At 47.1% G+C, this 19,950-nt stretch overlaps 1 protein-coding gene across 1 annotated transcript; it reads right to left on the bottom strand.

Moving 5' to 3' along the window:
* Positions 1–214: 214 nt before the first annotated feature.
* LOC140187976 (uncharacterized) lies at positions 215–1,438 on the bottom strand. Its single transcript, XM_072243842.1, has one exon. It carries the CDS (start codon positions 1,436–1,438, stop codon positions 215–217), a length of 1,224 nt encoding a protein of 407 aa, XP_072099943.1.
* Positions 1,439–19,950: the final 18,512 nt, after the last annotated feature.

The following is a 19,950-nucleotide window of genomic DNA, read 5'->3' on the forward strand; positions in this document are numbered from 1 at the left end:
AACAAGGAGAACGAGCAAATTCCTTTCAGACAGTAGTGGGAATTGAACCCAATTGTGATCCAAAGAAAAGCACTGAGTAACAGTTGCAATGCTATTTATTGCCTTTCCTCACATTTTTTTAAATCTCAACTCTACCTTTTTGTGGTTTTATTTATTTAATGACCCAATACCACCTTCTTAAGTCTCACTACCGGAGAGCAGATTAAATTCAGGCTCAGTAGCACCTCTGATACACAATGTGTGGACCTTGTTCTTGATAGTCTTCTCGGCGAATCCACAACGACTGGAAGGCGTGGAGAGAGGCCAGGATGGAGCCACCAATCCAGACGGCGAATTTCCTCTCTGGGATAGCGTGGATGTTGGCTTTGGCGTCTTTGGGTGCCAGAGCGAGCATTTCCCGGCAGAACCTGGAATAGAACCCCTCAAACATGGTTGACCCCCCACTCAATAGCACATTGTCGTACATGAGCCGCTGGACCTGGGGCTCGAGCCTATTCAGGCTGTTTACGGTCATGAGGTGGATTCCCACTTCGTCAGATCCCATAAGCGAAGGCTTGAAGAGCGCCTCCGGGCACTTCCTTCGCTCTTTTCCAATGGTAATGACGTGGCCGTCGGGAAGCTCATAATCCACCAGGTATTCCTGATCAGGAAATTGGGCCTCCTTCTCCTGATCTACGACTACGTAGCAACACTTCTGTTTGATATCTTCCACGATGTACCTGCTGTTCTCCTGAAATGCGTTGCCCGCCTCCGCTAGCAGGTCCATCAGGTAAGTGGTGAGGTCGTGACCACCCAGATCCACGCGAGAGATTGCAGCCGGCAAGTTGTACCCGTCGTCAACGGGAACCGCGTGGGTCACTCCGTGTCCAGAATCCACCACCAGCCCGGTTGTCTTCCCGTACGAATACACGGCCAGCACCGACTGGTAAGCGATGTGCATGGCGGGGACATTGAAACTCTCGAAGAGAAATTCTGCGATCTTCTCCCTGTTTGTGGTGGGGCTGAGAGGGGGGTCCGAGATGAGAACAGCGTGTTCCTCGGGGGAAACCTTTAGGTCCCTGTAAAATGCGTACCCGAGGAGATCTTCGGCCGCTACCCAGTCTACGATGATGCCATGCCGTGTTGGCTCGACCAGTTTGTGGTTGGGCGCGGCGAAGACCGGTTTTCCAATGGCGATTTCATCCAATTTAGTTTTCCCCGTCGGGTAGCCGACAACCGACCCCAGCAGGGACTGGGGCATCAGGTCGCCAGCGAACCCCACCTTGCATATGCTGGAGCCCACATCAACCACCAGTGCCCCCGTCTTCCTGATTTCCACTTTGGGCTGCGTGCCGGCCTCCCGCTTGGTGTCCTTGACTGAACCAGGACATGAGGGCGGTCTGGATTCCCTCGTTTTGTCTGCGGTGTCGGACGACGGCCGCTGAATCTTCGGTAACATTTCCGCAGTCTTCCTCCAAGAGAAGAGGCAGGGGTGCCTTGTTTTCAAAGCCTTGGGTGTCAATTTGTTAAAACCCAGGAGATTAAATGTGTTAAATCCCCCCCCCCCCGCTGTAGCAGTGCGCATCACAGTCACGCCGATTGTGACGCTTCTGAGATGCAACTTGCAGTTCAGACATTTATGATCATTTTTCATATAGTAATGCGGTATGGAAACAGACCCTTCGGCCCAACCGGCCCATGCCAACCAAGGTTCCTGGCTAAGCTAGTCCCATTTGCCTATGTCTGTCCAAATACCTTTTTTAATGTTGATAATGTCTCAACCACTTCCTCTGGCAGCTCGTTCCATGTACTGACCATCACCTGGGGATGGGGTGTTGACCCTTAGGTTCCAATTAAAAAATCTCCCCTCTCACCTTAAACAAGTAACTCTTAAGTATGCCCCTCAGAATTTTATACACTTCATTTTGTGGCTGATTTTCACATAAATTCAGTGATTCTCTCAGCTTGGATCAATTGATGGGCATCCTGTTGCATATTCAGCCTCAGGACCTACACTAACAAGTGCAAGAACAGTTATTACCGCTGAACCACCAAGCTCTTGAACCAGAATACTGCTGGGATTAGAAATTATCAACTAGAAACGATGAATGGGCAGACTTGGGTTGTTTTCCTTCGAGTGTCTGAGGCTGAGGGGAAATCTAACAAAGGTTTTCAAGATTATGAAATGCATGGATAGGTTAAAGTGTCAGAATGTTTTCTCCAGTGTAGAAATACTCAACGTTTAGGGTTAGCGGGAAAGCTTAAGAGTGAGAAAAGAATGAGTGGGGCAGGGATATCATTGAAACCTATGAGATCATGAAAGGGCGAGACAGAATGGATGTGGTGAGAACGTTGCTTACGGTGGGGGAGTCTAGGACCAGAGGACACAGCCTTAGAATAGAGAGGCATCCGTTTAGAACAGAGATGAGGAGGAATTCTTTAGCCAAAGGGTGGCAGATCTGTGGAATTCATTGGCACAAGTTGGATCAAGCTATTGTGTATATTTAAAGTGGAGCTTGATAGGTTCTTGATTAGTATGTGTGTCAAAGGTTACATAGAGAATGCAAAATAATGAGAGAGGGATAATAAATCAGCCATGATGGAACGATGGAGCAGACTTGATGGGCCAAATTGCCTAACTCTACTCCTGTCTTATGGTCTTTTGAGGGGCTAGTTTTCTTTTACGCCGAGAGCTTAGAATGAGTTACCAAGCATACTTTATACTTTATTATCGCCAAACAATTGATACTAGAACGTACAATCATCACAGCGATATTTGATTCTGTGCTTCCCACTCCCTGGATTACAAATCGATAGTAAATATTAAAAAATTAAATTATAAATCATAAATAGAAAATAGAAAAATGGAAAGTAAGGTAGTGTAAAAAAAAAGAGACAGGTGCGGATATTTGGAGGGTACTGCCCAGATGGAAGAAGGCAGCTGGGTGGAGTTTGAGGCTTTTAAATAGAAGCTTATGAAGGGAATGGAAGGATGTGGATGATACACAGCAGGGAGACATTTCGTATAAGTTCACAGAAAAATTGGTACAGCTTCTTGGGCTGAATAGCCTATTCCATGTTCCCTGTTCTGGCAACTAGGCGGGGTCAGGGGCGGGTAAATGGTGACCTAATGGTCTCAGTCCTATTTACAATCCTCAACATGCTTCCTATAATGGGGAACCGGATCTGTGTGCAATACTCCTAACTAGAGTTTTATAAAGTTGCGACATAGCTTCCTGATTTTAGACTCAGTTCCTCAACTAATAAAGGCAAAAGCCTGGCATGTACCTTTTTAAACAGCCTGTGCAGCCACTTTCAGGGATCTGTGAACTTGGACCCAAAGATTCTTCTGCTCATCAACGCTGTTAAAGGTCTTGCCCTTAACACTGTGTGTAGAGAGTTATTATTTTTGGTCTGTCACTTTCCATTAGACCTGCAGTAGGAGTCACCAAACTAGAACATCATTTTTGCTTCTTTCTTTACAGATGCCACCCAACCAAATGAGTAACCCCAGCATTTTCTATTTTCCTTCTGTCTCTACTGTTTCTAAAATTCCATATTGAAAGTGGTCAGTTATCTGCATTGGGAATCACCAGGAAGGGTTGGACAGGAAGCAGAGAGATAGGATTGGACAGATTAGTGCAGGTAACACACACAAAATTGTTGGAGGAACTGAGCAGGCCAGGCAGCATCTATGGAAAGAGTAAACAGTCAACGTTTCAAGCCAAGACCCTTCATCAGGACAGGAAATGGAGGGAGAAGATGCCAGAATAAGAAAATGTGTGTGGGGTGGGGGTGGAAGGGTACCACCTGGTAGGTGGTAGGTGAGCCCAAGTGGGGGGATAGGTAGATGGGTGGGAAGGAGTGATGAAGTGCGAAGCTAGGTGATGATAGTTGGAAGAGGTATGTAGGGTTCTCAGTAATGTTAACTGCTAAGGCTAATGAAATGGCTTCTCTGTAATGTTAAATGATGAGGTAATGTTTCTCTGTAGCTGTGATGTTTGGGTTAAAGTTACAGACAACAGGGAACTAAACAATGATGACCTGTTAAGCTATCCTGTGAGGTGGGAACGAGAGAGAGAGTTCACGTTTTTTTCGGTGAGGCAAGCAAAGAGAAAGGCCGAGTGTGGGAGTGGCTGGCGGTTCCTGGATGGCAGATACCGGAATTCATAGAACATAGAATAGTACAGCACAGTACAGGCCCTTTGGCCCACATTGTTGTGCCAACCCTCAAACCCTGCCTCCCATTTAGGGTTTCCTCCATAAACCTGTCTAGTAGTCTCTTAAATTTCACTACTGTATCTGCCTCCACCATTGACTCAGGCAGTGCATTCCATGCACCAACCACTCTCTGAGTAAAAAAAACCTTCCTCTAATATCCCCTTGAACTTCCCACCCCTTACCTTAAAGTCGTGTCCTCTTGTATTGAGCAGTGGTTCCCTGGGGAACAGGCGCTGGCTATCAACTCTATCTGTTCCTCTTAATATCTTGTACACCTCTATCATGTCTCCTCTCATCCTCCTTCTCTCCAAAGAGTAAAGCCCTAATTCCCTTAATCTCTGATCATAATGCATACTCTCTAAACCAGGCAGCATCCTGGTAAATCTCCTCTGTACCCTTTCCAATGCTTCCACATCCTTCCTACAGTGAGGTGACCAGAACTGGACATAGTACTCCAAGTGTGGCCTAACCAGAGTTTTATAGAGCTGCATCATTACCTCGCAATTCCTAAACTCTAACCCTCGACTTATGAAAGCTAACACCATATACGCTTTCTTAACTACCCTATCTACCTGTGAGGCAACTTTCAGGGATCTGTGGACATGTACCCTGAGATCCCTCTGCTCCTCCACACTACCAGGTATCCTGCCATTTACTTTGTACTCTGCCTTGGAGTTTGTCCTTCCAAAGTGTACCACCTCACACTTCTCCAGGTTGAACTCCATCTGCCACTTCTCAACCTACTTCTGCATCCTATCAATGTCTCTCTGCAATCTTCGACAATCCTCTACGCTATCTACAACACCACCAACCTTTGTGTCGTCTGCAAACTTGCCAACCCACCCTTCTACCCCCACATCCAGGTCGTTAATAAAAATCACGAAAAGTAGAGGTCCCAGAACCGATCCTTGTGGGACCCCACTAGTCACAACCCTCCAATCCGAATGTACTTCCTCCACCATGACCCTCTGCTTTCTGCAGGCAAGCCAATTCTGAATCCACCTGGCCAAACTTCCCTGGATCCCATGACTTCTGACTGTCTGAAGAAGCCTACCATTTGGAACCTTGTCAAATGCCTTTCTAAAATCCATATAGATCACATCCACTGCACTACCCTCATCTATATGCCTGGTCACCTCCTCAAAGAACTCTATCAGGCTTGTTAGACATGATCTGCCCTTCACAAAGCCATGCTGACTGTCCCTGATCAGACCATGATTCTCTAAATACCCATAGATCCTATCTCTAAGAATCTTTTCCAACAGCTTTCCCACCACGGACATAAGGCTCTCTGGTCTATAATTACGCGGACTATCCCTACTACCTTTTTTGAACAAGGGGACAATGCTCCCTCCTCCAACGTTCGTTCAGCTAATCAGAGGTGTGAGGGGGGATGAGAACACATTGAGGCCGTGGGAGGACTCTGTCAGTGGGGTGAAATCCTCAGTTGCAGCCCCTGTTGGAGAAGTGAGCGGAGCCGGCTCCACCCGGAAATTGATAAAGGAGCTGGTGGCCGAGTTGAGAAGTGAGGGGTCAGTAGGGAGGGCTCCCCCCCCAGGGGACGGACAGCGCAGACGACTGCGAGTGGCCGGTATTCCCCAAGAAGAGGGGCGGCCGGTAGCGTGTGCTATAACTGTGGGAAAGAGGGACACTTCTAGAGAGAATGTGAGTGACAGGGAGTGTACTATAGCTGTGGGGAAGAGGGACACTTCTAGAGAGAATGTGAGTGACAGGGAGTGTACTATAACTGTGGGGAAGAGGGCCACTTCTAGAGAGAATGTGAGTGACAGGGAGTGTACTATAGCTGTGGGGAAGAGGGCCACTTCTAGAGAGAATGTGAGTGACAGGGAGTGTACTATAGCTGTGGGGAAGAGGGCCACTTCTAGAGAGAATGTGAGTGACAGGGAGTGTACTATAGCTGTGGGGAAGAGGGCCACTTCTAGAGAGAATGTGAGTGACAGGGAGTGTACTATAGCTGTGGGGAAGAGGGCCACTTCTAGAGAGAATGTGAGTGACAGGGAGTGTACTATAACTGTGGGGAAGAGGGCCACTTCTAGAGAGAATGTGAGTGACAGGGAGTGTACTATAGCTGTGGGGAAGAGGGCCACTTCTAGAGAGAATGTGAGTGACAGGGAGTGTACTATAGCTGTGGGGAAGAGGGCCACTTCTAGAGAGAATGTGAGTGACAGGGAGTGTACTATAGCTGTGGGGAAGAGGGCCACTTCTAGAGAGAATGTGAGTGACAGGGAGTGTACTATAACTGTGGGGAAGAGGGCCACTTCTAGAGAGAATGTGAGTGACAGGGAGTGTACTATAGCTGTGGGGAAGAGGGCCACTTCTAGAGAGAATGTGAGTGACAGGGAGTGTACTATAGCTGTGGGGAAGAGGGCCACTTCTAGAGAGAATGTGAGTGACAGGGGGTGTACTATAGCTGTGGGGAAGAGGGCCACTTCTAGAGAGAATGTGAGTGACAGGGAGTGTACTATAGCTGTGGGGAAGAGGGCCACTTCTAGAGAGAATGTGAGTGACAGGGAGTGTACTATAGCTGTGGGGAAGAGGGCCACTTCTAGAGAGAATGTGAGTGACAGGGAGTGTACTATAGCTGTGGGGAAGAGGGCCACTTCTAGAGAGAATGTGAGTGACAGGGAGTGTACTATAGCTGTGGGGAAGAGGGCCACTTCTAGAGAGAATGTGAGTGACAGGGAGTGTACTATAGCTGTGGGGAAGAGGGCCACTTCTGGTGGGAATGTGAGCAGCAGGGTGCCCCTCGGAGAGCGAGTTCCCAGGCGTCCAAGCAGGGAGAGGTGTCGGGAAGCTTAAAGGAGACCTAGTGAGGGAACAGCCTGGTGTCTCTGGGGGAACACGTTCCCAGCGATGTACCAAGGAACCCCCAAAAGCAAAAGACCCGATTCCAGAAGGATTAGTAGGACCCTGCTCCAGCGTGCCGCTCTCGATAGAGGGAATCTATGCTAAAGCCAGCCTCGACGCTGGCTCGCGGGTCACGTTACTGTACCGTTCGTTCTACAACCAGTATTTAAAGCACTTGCCCTTGACTCCATTCAGTGCGCTGGAGATTTGGGGCGTCAGTGCTGGTGATTAGACGTACGACGGTTATTTGTCAGTGAGACTGGAGTTCTCGGAAGCCGAACTGGGGGTGTCTGAAGTTCTGGAGACGTTAGTGCTGGTGTGTCTGGATCTGGTTGAGATGGGCGCTGTTTCCGTTCTGGTGGGGACCAACACCCCTTTGGTACGGAGGTTCATGGGGGCCTGTAAGGAGAGAGCGGGTGAGAGCTTTTTGGGGACCCTGGCTGTGCACCCAGTGTTGCAAGCTGCTTTTGAGGAAGTGCGTGGCCGCACTGGGCTGAATACTGAATTTAAACGAGGGACTGTGTGGTGCACCCAGTCGAAGCCTAGAGTAATACAGCCCGGGGAAGTAGCGAGAGTGATGGTAACGCCCAGATTTCCCGGAGTGCCTGAGGGCAAAGCCCTTTTCGTGGACGCCCTGGAACACCTCAAGGGGGAGTCGCAATTTCCGGCTGGGGTGCTGGGGTGCAGAGGCCCTCAGTGGTACAGGCACGCAGGATGGCGGTGATTGTCAGGAACACTACGAAGAGCAATCACCTTTAAGGGAGGGATGTCTCTGGCGCATTTGTTCCCGGTGACGGTAATGTCTAGTGCCCCCATGAGGCCTGCTGGGGGTAAACTATTGGAAAACAGAGGAAAGCTGACTGCTGAGGCCTTTAACTTCAGGGACTGTCCTGTGCCGCTGGGATGGAAAAGGAGGCTGGTGGAGGAGATGTTGAAGCTGAGAGATGTTTTTCCCCTTGGCGAGTTTGCATCATCTAGAATAGACTTTCTTGTCAGGTTTTAAGTATTCTTGAGTTATTGGTCAGCCAAAAGATTAAGAACCTAAAAGTAATGTATTAATTTATTGAGGGGCAGTAGTCTTTGATTGGGGTATGGCACAGGTACAGTAGAAGCATTCCTGTGCGAGTCCAGTGAAAACTAAATCTCCATAAAAGAGGGGTACCATCTAGCGGAGTGGTCACCGTGGGAACGGTCGTTGGAGTAGTCTGAGTCAGAGTGGGAAAGCTTTGGCTCAACAGGACCTCAGCGAGAACAGGCGGAGGCAAGGTAAGTAGGTAAGCTCTTTTCATATTTCTTATTTCGTTTTTCTTATTTAACTTGAGAGAATAAGGAGTATGTCTGCAGGACCAGTGTTGTGTTCTCGGTGTCAGATGTGGGATTTCCGGGAGACTGCCAGCCTCCCTGATGACCAGATCTGCATCAAGTGCATCTAGACTGTGTTAAGGAACTAGAGCTGCAGCTTGATGACCTTTGGCTTGATAGCGAAAGTGAAGAGGTGATAGACAGGAGCTACAGGGAGGTCGTCACCCTAAGGCTACAGGAGACAGATAAATGGGTGACTGTCGGGAGAGGGAAGGGAGAGTGTCAGATAGTGGAGAGCACCCCTGTGGCCATCCCCCTCGACAATAAGTACTCATTTTGAGTACTGTTGTGGGGACAACCTACCAGCAGCCATGCTTTTGGCACTGAGTCTGGCCCTGTGGCTCAGAAGGGTAGGGACCTGAAGAGGATGGCTGCAGTAAAAGAGGACTCTGTAGTCTGGGGGCCAAATAGGTGAAAAAGAAACACAGATGGTAGTTTGCCTTCCGGGTGCCAGCATCTGTGATGTTTCTGAACGCGTCCACAATACCCCGGAAAGGGAGGGTAAGCAACCAGAAGTCGTGGTACATACCGGTACCAACAACAGAGGAAGAACCAGGGAGAAGGTACTGAAAACAGAATACAGGGAGTTGGGAAGGAAGCTGAGAAGCAGGACCTCGAAGATAGCAATCTCGGGATTGCTGCCTGTGCCATGTGACCTTGAGGATAGGAATAGAATGAGGTGGCAGATAAATGTGGGGCTGACGAATATGAATAGGGGGCAGGGATTCAGATTTCTGGATAATTGTGACCTCTTCTGGGTCAGGTGTGAATGACCTGTACAAAGGAATGGATTGCACTTGAATCCTAGGGGGACCAATATTCTTGCGGGCAGGTTTACTAGAGCTGTCGGGACTGGTTTAAACTAATATGGCAGGGGAAAGGGAGCCACTATGATAAAGCTGAGGATGAGCCAGTGGGTTTACAAGTAGATGATGGGTGTAACATGAATGTAAGGAAGGACATGCCAATAAATGGGTGCAAATCACAGACAGAGCAAAGAGTTAAATTGTGCCACAGAGGCAAAATTTAAAAGGGCAAAGAATGCAGGACCAGAGGTGCTGTTTTTAAATGCATATAGCATTCAGAATAAACAGAATGAATTCATGGCACAATTAGAGATTGGTCAGGATGATGTTGTGGGCATCACTAAGTCGAGGCTGAAAGAAGACCATAGTTGGAAGTTTTAACATCAAACGATATACTTTTTATTAAAAGGACAGACAGGAAGGCTTAGGCGGTGGTGTGGCTCTGTTGGTGAGAGATGGAATTACATCTTTAGAAAGAGGTGACATAGGGTCAGAGAATGTTGAATCTTTATGGGTGAAGTTAAAAAACTGCAAGGGTGAAAAGACCATTATGGGAATAATATATAGGCCTCCGAATAGTAGCCAAGATGTGGGGTTGAGATTGCAAGGGGAGCTGGAAAAGGCATATTATAAGGGTAATGTTACAATTGTAATGGGGGACTTCAATATGCAAGGGGACTGCGAAAATCAGGTTGGTGTCGGATGGCAAGAGGGGGAGTTTGTTGAATACCTATGAGATGGCTTTTTAGAGCAACTTATGCTTGAGCTACTAGGGGAAAGGCTATTTTAGATTGAGTGTTGTGTAATAACCCAGATCTTATTAGGAAGCTTAACCTAAAGGAACCCTCAGGAGGCAGTGGTCATAATAAAATTGAATTCATTCTGCAATTTGAGAGGGAGAAGCATAAGTCACATGTATCAGTATAACAATGGAATATGGGAATTACAGAAGCATAAGAGGTTTGCCCAGCTGGATTGGAGGGGGATACCGGCAGAGATGATGGCACAGCAGAGGTGGTTGAAGTTTCTGGGAGTAGTTCACAAGATGTCGGGTAGATATGTTCCACAGAAGAAGTTGTTCTCAAATGGCAGGGGTAGGCAACCATGGCTGACAAGGGAAGTTAAGGATTACATAATGGCCAAGGAAGGGGCATATAACGTAGCAAAAGTGAATGAGAAGTTGGATGAATGGGAAGCTTTTAAAATCCAACAAAAAGCAACGAAAAAAGCTGTAAGAAAGGAAAAGATTAAATATGAGGGCAAACTAGCCCATAATATAAAGAAGGATATTAAAAGGTCTTTCAGTTGTATATAGAGTAGAAGAGAGGTGAGAGTTGATATTGGACCACTGGAAAATGATGCTGGTGAGGTAGTAATGGGGGGACAAAGAAATGGTAGATGAACTTAATGAGTACTTTGCATCTGTCTTCACTGCGGAAGACACTAATAGTGTACTAGAGGTCCGTGAGTGTCAGGAAGCAGGAGTGAGTGCCATTGCTGTTACAAAGGAAAAGTGCCAGGCAAACTCAAAAGTGTTAAGGTGGATAAGTCACCTGAACCAGATGGACTACATCCCAGAGTCCTGAGAGAGGTTGCTGAGGAGATAACAGATGATTCTGGCATGATCCCGGAGGAATGGAAAATGGCGAATGTCACTCCACTCTTTAAGAAAGGGGGAAGGCACAAGAAAGGAAATTATAGTCGACTTAGCCTAAGCTCAGTGATTGGGAAAGTGTTGGAGTCTGTTATTAAGTATGAGGTGTCAGGATACTTGGAGACTAATAATAAAATAAGTCAAAGTCAGTGTGGTTTCTATAAAGGGAAATCTTGCCTGACAAATCTGTTTGAGCTCTTCGAGGAAGTAACAAACAGGGTGGACAAAAGAGAGGCAGTGGATGTCATTTACTTGATTTTCAGAAACCATTGATAAGGTGCCACAGGCGAGGTTGCTTAACAAGATAAAATCTTATGGTCTTACAGGAAATATATTGGCATGGACAGAGGAATGGCTGACAGTCAGGAGGCAGAGAATGGGAATAAAGGGGGCTTTTCTGGTTGGCTGCCAGTGACTAGTGGTGTTTCTCAGGGTTAGTATTGGGACTACTACTTTTCACATTGTTCGTTGATGATTTAGAAAGAAAACGTCAGAAATAGGAGCAGGATGATTTAGCAGTGAACAATAGCTTTACTAACTGACTGCAAAATAACAATCCACGACGGGCTATAAATCAAGACAGAACAGAGACTAAACATATCAGACAACAAGGTAAACTCTGGGGATGGAGAGTGAAAGCAAGAAGCAACTGGTTGAGGCCGACTGGTTCGATGAGTGAATAAGGACTGTGGATGTGAACTGGGGTAAGTAGGCTGCAGGTCATGAGTCTAGAATGAGAGGCAGGTGACTCCTATTAGCTGGGTGGGGACCATAGATATAGGAGCACAATTAGGCCATTTGGCCTATCGAGTCTGCTCCATTTCATCATGGCTGATCCAATTGCCTCTCAGCTATAGAAGTTTTTGAGTGTATTTGTTGACATACCAAATCTCTTCAAACTCCTAATGAAGTACAATCGCTGTCTTGCCTTCTTTATGTTGGGACCAGGTTAGGTTCTCAGAGATCTTGACACCCATGAACTTGAAACTGCTCACTCTCTCCACTTCTGATCCCTCTATGAGGATTGGCATGTGTTCCTTCGTCTTACCCTTCCTGAAGTCCACAATCAGCTCTTTTGTCTTACTGATGCTGAGTGCCAGGTTGTTGTTGCAACACCACTCCACTAGTTGGCATATCTCACTTGTGTACTCCCAGTGTAGAGCAGAGTAGAGCAGTGGACTAAGCACACACCCCTGAGGTACACCTGTGTTGATCGTCAGTGAGGAGGAGCTATTATCACCAATTCGCACAGTTTGTGGTCTTCCAATTAGGGAGTCGAGGATCCAATTGCAGAGGGTGGTACAGAGGCCCAGGTTCTGTAAATTCTCAATTAGGATTGTGAGAATGAATTTATTAAATGCTGAGCTATAGTCAATGAACGGCATCCTGACATTGGTGTTTGTTTTGTCCAGGTGGTCTAAGGCCGTGTGAAGAGCCATTGAGAATGCATCTGCCATTGTCCTATTGTGGCGATAGTCAAATTGCAATGGGTCCAGGTCCTTGCTGAGGCAGGAGTTCAGTCTAGTCATGACCAACCTCTCAAAACGTTTCTTCACTGTAGGTGTGAGCACTACCGGGCGATAGTCATTAAGGCAGCTCACATTATTCTTCTTAGGCACTGGTATAATTGTTGCCTCTTTGAAGCAAGTGGGAACTTTCGCCCATAGCAGTGAGAGGTTAAAAATGTCCTTGAATACTCCCGCCAGTTGGTCAGCACAGGTTTTCAGAGCCTTACCGAGTACTCCTTTGGGACCTTCCGCCTTGCGAGGGTTCACCCTCTTTAAAGACAGCCTAATATCAGCCTCTGAGACAGAGATCACAGGGTCATCAGGTGCAGCAGGGATCTTCAGAGCAGTAGTTATATTCTCCCTTTCAAAGCAGGTATAGAAGGTGTTGAGTTCATCTGGTAGTGAAGCATCACTGCCATTCATGCTATTGGGTTTCACTTTGCAGGAAGTAATGTCTTGCAAACTCTGCTAGAGTTGTCGTGCATCCGATGTCACCACCAACCTCATTCGAAATTGTCTTTTCACCCTTGAAATAGCCCTCCACAAATCATACCTGGTTTTCTGGTACAGGCCTAGGTCGCCAGAGTTGAATGCCACAGATCTAGCCTTCAGCAGACGACGTACCTCCTGGTTCATCCACAGTTTATGGTTTGGGAATGTCCATTAAGTCTTTCTAGGCACACACTCATCCACATATGTTTTAATGAAGTTGGTAACAACTGCAGCATACTCATCCAGGTTCAAAGAAGAATCCCTGAATACAGTCCATTCCACCGATTCAAAGCAGTCCTGTAGGCGCTCCTGTGCTTCCCTTGTCCAAACCTTCTTAGTCCTCACTACTGGTGCTGCAGTCTTCAGTCTCTGCCTATACTCAGGGAGTAGAAGTACAGCCAGGTGATCAGACTTCCCAAATTGAGGGCATGGAATAGCACGGTAGGCATTCTTGATGATGGTGGAACAGTGGTCCAGTGTGTTGTTTCCTCGAGTATTGCAAGTGATCTATTGATGGTAATCGCTTAGTGATTTTTTTTTAGACTGGCCTGGTTCAAATCCCCCAAAATGATGGTGAAAGCATTAGGGTGTGCTGTTTTGTGTGTGTTGATCCATTGCTCAGATCATCTAAAGTCTGATTGACATTGGCCTGAGGTGGAATCTATACCGCTACCAAAGTGATCCTGGAAACCTGAGACAGGTAAAAAGGACGGCACTTAACTGCTAGATATTCCAGATCTGATGAGCAGAATTGGGACAGCACTGATATATTTGTGCACCAAGAAGAGTTGATCATGAGGCATACTCCTCCACCTCTGCTTTTGAGAGCCTTCATAGATCTAGCCTGACGGTGTATAGTAAACCCGTCGATCTGAATCGATGCATCTGGTACAGAAGGGGTTAACCAGGACTCTGTGAACCAAAGGACACACGTGGTCCTATGTCCCTCTGATTCAGCACCCTTGCTCTGAGATCATCGATTTTTATTCACCAGAGACTGCACGTTTGCCAGCAAGATAGTCGGTACTGGTAGTTTAAAACCTTGTTTCCTTAAACGCACTTGCATCCCTGATCTGTAACCATGTTTCCTATGAGGAATCCGGCGAGGAGTCCATCCACAATAGGCATTGTTTCCGTCAGTTTTAAACAGTGATATTTCATTTAAACACATTAAGACATCTTTGTTGACTGTACTGACCTTGGAAGCAATTGTGCTTTTTAGCTGTATCAGGCTGAAACGAGAATATTTAATCGTATTCATTTAGAGTTCTGCTGCTAGTGGTGCACCTGGTGGCATGGTGCGAAGACAATAACCTATCCCTCAACGTCAGCAAGACGAAGGAATTGGTTGTTGACTTCAGAAGGAGTAGCGGACCGCATGACCCAATTTACATCGGTGGTGCGCAAGTGGAACAGGTCAAAAGCTTTAAGTTCCTTGGGGTCAATATCACAAATGACTTGACTTCGTCCAACCAAGCAGAGTTCACTGCCAAGAAGGCCCACCAGCGCCTTTACTTCCTGAGAAAACTAAAGAAATTTGGCCTGTCCCCTAAAACCCTCACTAATTTTTATAGATGCACCGTAGAAAGCATTCTTCTAGGGTGCATCATAACCTGGTATGGAAGTTCTGTCCAAGACCAGAAGAAGCTGCAGAAGATTGTGAACACAGCGCAGCACATCACACAAACCAATCTTCTGTCCTTGGACTCACTTTACACCACACGCTGTCAGAGCAGTGCTGCCAGGATAATCAAGGACACGACCCACTCAGCCAACACACTTTTTGTCCCTCTTCCCTCCAGGAGAAGGCTCAGGAGCTTGAAGACTCATACGGCCATATTTGGGAACAGCTTCTTTCCAACTGTGATAAGACTGCTGAACGGATCCTGACCCAGATCTGGGCCGTACCCTCCAAATATGCGGACCTACCTCTTGGCTTTTTTTCGCACCACCTTACTTTCCATTTTTCTATTTTCTATTTATGATTTATAATTTAAATTTTTAATTTTTACTATCGATTTGTAATCCAGGGAGCGGGAAGCGCAGAATCAAATATCGCTGTGATGATTGTACGTTCTAGTATCAATTGTTTGGCGACAATAAAGTATAAAGTATAAAATATACATGAGTTGCCTTGAGATGCCCCAGGAGTGAAGGATCGTCTGCCTTCTCCCCGTACCTCTTCATGCCCTGAATAATCAAGAATTTATCAACCTCTGCCTTAAATATACTCAATGACTTGGCCTCCACAGGCGTCTGTGGCAATGAATTGCACAGATTCACCCTCTCTGGCTAAAGAAATTTCTCCTCATCTCCGTTCTAAATGGACAACCCTCTACTCTGAGGCTGTATCCTCTGGTCCGGGGCTGGGAGGTGCCTGCATGTGCAGGCTGGGAGATGTCAGCAGGAGCAGGCCCGACAATTTCCTGAGTGAAGCTGTCCCTATATCACCTCATCTCAAGGAAATTATTAGGCAGGTGGAGAAAAAGATTCTAGGATGCTGTCAAACAGACAATTTTTCAAAATTAATTAACATCCTCAGTGATCCCCATGATTTTGGTAACTTACAGTATGTTGGTGATGATAAACCTCATTCTGAATCTGCTCAGTTTGGGGAGGGGAACAGATTCTGATTCGGGTTCATTTATTTACCTCCTGTACATCAGAGCGTGTCACTTGTATCAATGATCAACACTGCTTACCGCTAAAGATGTGCTGGGAGCAGCCGGCAAGTGTTGCCACACAGACTGGCACCAACCTAGCATGACCACAATGTTTGGCAGAACAATACACAACAAGCAACTTAACAACAATAACAAAACGAGCCCCTCCCATGCACCCACCCACACACACAGACAGTCCTCCAACTCCAGGACAGGCCTCTGGGCCTGTTGTTTCCAGGCTCTGGCCAAAGACCTTCAACCTCTGGACTTCTGATCAATCTTCAGTCTTTGATTTTCATTGTTGATCTCCATACTAACCATTGATGGGACACCAATCTCCAAGCTCGTACTCTGGGTTCGGCAACTGACAAGCCCTGGTGCTTTCTCCTCACACAGATATCTAATCCGGTAACAACCTGGGACAGCCCGACATCCACGATATCTTCCATCGCACGTTCACATTGCAGGCCTTCAAGCGCAGAGTGGAGTACTAACTTCTAACTCCTCCTGTTCCTCAACTTGAACCTGACCCTTAACCCCCCTCTCTGTCCCCAAAACTACCTTTATGAACTTACAAAGCAGCTTTAGATGAGCCACAATTTCGATGGAGAGGAGACCATAGCTCAGTGCTATGTTAACCAGAAAAATGTCCAGGATAGAGATGAAAACCCTGAGCCCATGGATTGGGAGCCCATGGATTGGGACCTCATGGATTGGGAGCTCATGGAGGCTAACTTGAATGGTGGAAGGAGCACATCACCTCACACAGTAATCAACTACTTGTCCCTTTGGGAACCTGGTACTGAAGCACTAATGCCCATAAATGGAAAAGCTGACAAAAAGTGGTGAAAACAGCCCAGTCCATCATAGGCAAGCTTCTTCCCAACATTGAGCACAATTACCAGGAGCACTGCCACAAGATAGCAGCATCCATCATCAAGGACCCCCACCAGCCAGTCCATGCTCTCTTCTCACTACGACCATCAGGAAGGAGGTACAGGAGCCTTGGGGCCCACACCATCAGATTTAGGAACAGTTATTACCCTCAAACATCAGGCTTGAATAACTGCAAACATCTCAACTCTGAACTGATTCCACAACCTACAGACCCCCTTTCGAGGTCTCTGCAATTTGTGATCTCAGTATTATTCATTTACTTACTTCCTACTTGCTGAATGTGTCTTCTGTTGCACGTTGGTTGTTTGTCAGTCTCTTATGTAGAGCTTTCATAAATTCTATTTCTTTATTTTCCTGTGAATGCCTGCAAAACAATGAATCTCAGGGTTGTATATGGTGACGTGTATATACCCTGATAATTAAATTTGCTTGGACTTTGATTTCCAGGAGACAGAAGGGATGTTGCAATTTTTACTTGATGCCTTGAGAACATTCATGGACAGTTTCCCTGTCATGTTGTGTTCTTGTCACCTTGCCAAAATGGATGTCAGAGTGGAATGGTCTGGCAGGGTGTGATGTTTGCATCAGAGTCTGTAGGTTTGTCACATCTGCAATGCTGACACTGAATTACTTATCCTTCCAGTGGACCTGGAGGATGCCTTGGTGACAGTGTTGGTGGCATCTCTACGAGACCTTACAGAGGATAGTAAAAACCGCTGAGAGATCGCCAGGATCTCCCTTCCCCCATTTGTGATATTTACATCGTAAGACATTGGAACAGAATTAGACCATTTGGTTCATCAAGTTTTCTCCGCTGTTTGATCATGACTGATCCATTTCCCACTCAACCCTATTCCCCTGCCTTTTCCCAGGAGCGTTGTAGACGAGGGGCCGGAAGCATTGTTGAGGATCCCGACCGCCCATCCCACAGACTCTTTGACCCACTTCTGTCAGGAAGGAAGAACAGGAGCATCAGGACTAGGACTGCTAGACTAGGAAACAGCTTCTTCCTGCAGTCCTATGAACCTAATGAATACCCTACCACCACCGACGTCTCGTCACTAGGACAGCGAGCTGTTCACTGTTTACCTGTGCTGAGCCCTCCATGTATTTTGAGTACATTTTATTAACTTGTTGAAGGTAATGTTTTGTTTTATGTGCTGTGTATGATATGTTTTGTGGATGCTCCATGTTCTGGAGGACCATTGTTTGATTCGGTTGTATGCATGTATAGAAAGATGGCAGTAAAGTTGATTTTGACTCTCCATGCTGGTCGTCCACAGGATAAACTCCTCTACACCAGAGCTATGGCAGGGTTGTCATGGCTGCCTTGGCTACTCGTGCCCCTGTTTCTTTATTTTCTTATTGAGCTCTGTAAAGTTCTCAGGGGGAATGACACTAGAACAAAGGACAGTAGCAATGAGTACTGAAGGGTTTAACTTGAGAAGGATAAGGGAGACAGTGGTGTAAGGGGAGAGATATTGCCATGGCGTGTAAGGGCAAAGGTTACAGGGAGAAGACCACAGATTGGGGTTTTGGAGGGAAATGGATCAGCCATAATGAACTGGTGGAGCAGACTCAAAAGGACCGAATGGCCTAATTCTGCTTCTATTTTTTTATGGTCACATGGTGGAAAGTGGCCAATGAAGGAGTGGAGCTTTGAGGCTTTGACTCGGGAGGCTTCGATGAGAAGAGGCGGAGGACAAGCTTACTCACAATTAGTCTTTACAATGCCTCCTGAGACAGTGATGTGCCTCTCATGTGAGATGTGGCAGTCTTGGGGGAACGCCCCTCTCCTGCAGAGTCACATCTGCCAGAAGTGCATATGGCTGGGCGACCTAGAAGACCGTGTAAGGAATCTGGAGCAGCAGCTGGATGACCTTCGACTCATAAGGGAGAATGAGGCAGTCATAGATGAGAGCTACAGGGAGGTAGTCACACCTAGGCTGCCGGAAGCAGGTCGTTGGGTGACAGTCAGAGGGGGGAAAGCGAAGGTGAGTAGACAGGTAGTGCAGAGCACTCCTGTAGCCATTCCCCTGAATAATAAGTTTACCGTCCTGGATACTGTTGGCGGGGACGACCGACCAGGTGTGAGCCACAGTGGCAGGGCCTCCGGCACTGAGTCTGACCCGGTGGTGCAGAAGGGTGGGACGGAGAAGAGGAGAGCTGTCGTCATTGGAGACTCTATAGTCAGGGGAGCAGACAGGAGATTTTGTGGACATGAGAAGGACACCCGCATGGTTTGTTGCCGCCTCCCGGGTGCCAGGGTCCGGGATGTCTCTGACCGGGTGGGTGCACGACACCCTGGTACGACAGGGAAAGCAACCAGAAGTCGTGATACATGTTGGTACCAACGACATAGGCAGGAAGAGGGATGAGGTCCTGAAGCGTGAGTTTCGGGAACTAGGCAGAAGGCTGAAGAACAGGACCTCAAGGGTGGTGTTCTCAAGATTGCTGCCAGTGCTACGTGACAGTGATGGTAAGAATTGGAGGAGATGGCAGTTGAATGCGTGGTTGAGGAGTTGGTGCAGGGAGCAGGGTTTTAGGTTTTTGGATCATTGGAATCTCTTCTGGGGAAGGTGGGACCTGTACAGATTGGATGGGTTGCACCTGAACTCGAGGGGGAGCAATAACCTTGCAGGTAGGTTTGCTAGCATGGTTCGGGAGGGTTTAAACTAATTTGCAAGTGAAAGAAGTGAATGGAGTAAAGCCAGATCTAACATATAGTGAGGCTTTGAGGAAAGAGAAGCAGAATAAACAGTGTAAAGACAGTAAGGTAGAAGGGCTGAAATGTGTGTACCTCAATGCAAGAAGCATCAGGAACAAAGGTGATGAACTGAGAGCTTGGATACATACATGGAATTATGATGTAGTGGCGATTACAGAGACTTGGCTGGCACCAGGGCAGGAATGGATTCTCAATATTCCTGGATTTCAATGCTTTAAAAGGGATGGTGGGGGGGGGGGAGGGGAGGAGGGGAGGCATTACTGACCAGGGATACTATCACAGCTACAGAAGGGGTGGGTAATGTAGCAGGATCCTCTTTTGAGTCAGTATGGGTGGAAGTCAGGAACAGGAAGGGAGCAGTTACTCTATCGGGGGTATTCTATAGGCCCCCTGGTAGCAGCAAAGATACAGAGGAGCAGATTGGGAGGCAGATTTTGGAAAGGTACAAAAATAACAGGGTTGTTATCATGGGTGACTTTAACTTCCCTGATATTGATTGGCACCTGATTAGTTCCAAGGGTTTAGATGGGGTAGAGTTTGTTAAGTGTGTCCAGGACGGATTCCTGTCACAGTATGTTGACAGGCCGACTAGGGGGAATGCCATACTAGATCTAGTACTAGGTAATGAACCGGGTGAGGTCACAGATCTCTCAGTGGGTGAGCATCTGGGGGACAGTGACCACCGCTCCCTAGCCTTTAGAATTATCATGGAAAAGGATAGAATCAGAGAGGACAGGAAAATTTTTAATTGGGGAAGGGCAAATTATGAGGC

The sequence above is a fragment of the Mobula birostris genome, chromosome 26 (assembly GCF_030028105.1).
Source record: "Mobula birostris isolate sMobBir1 chromosome 26, sMobBir1.hap1, whole genome shotgun sequence".
Lineage (NCBI taxonomy): Eukaryota > Metazoa > Chordata > Chondrichthyes > Myliobatiformes > Myliobatidae > Mobula > Mobula birostris.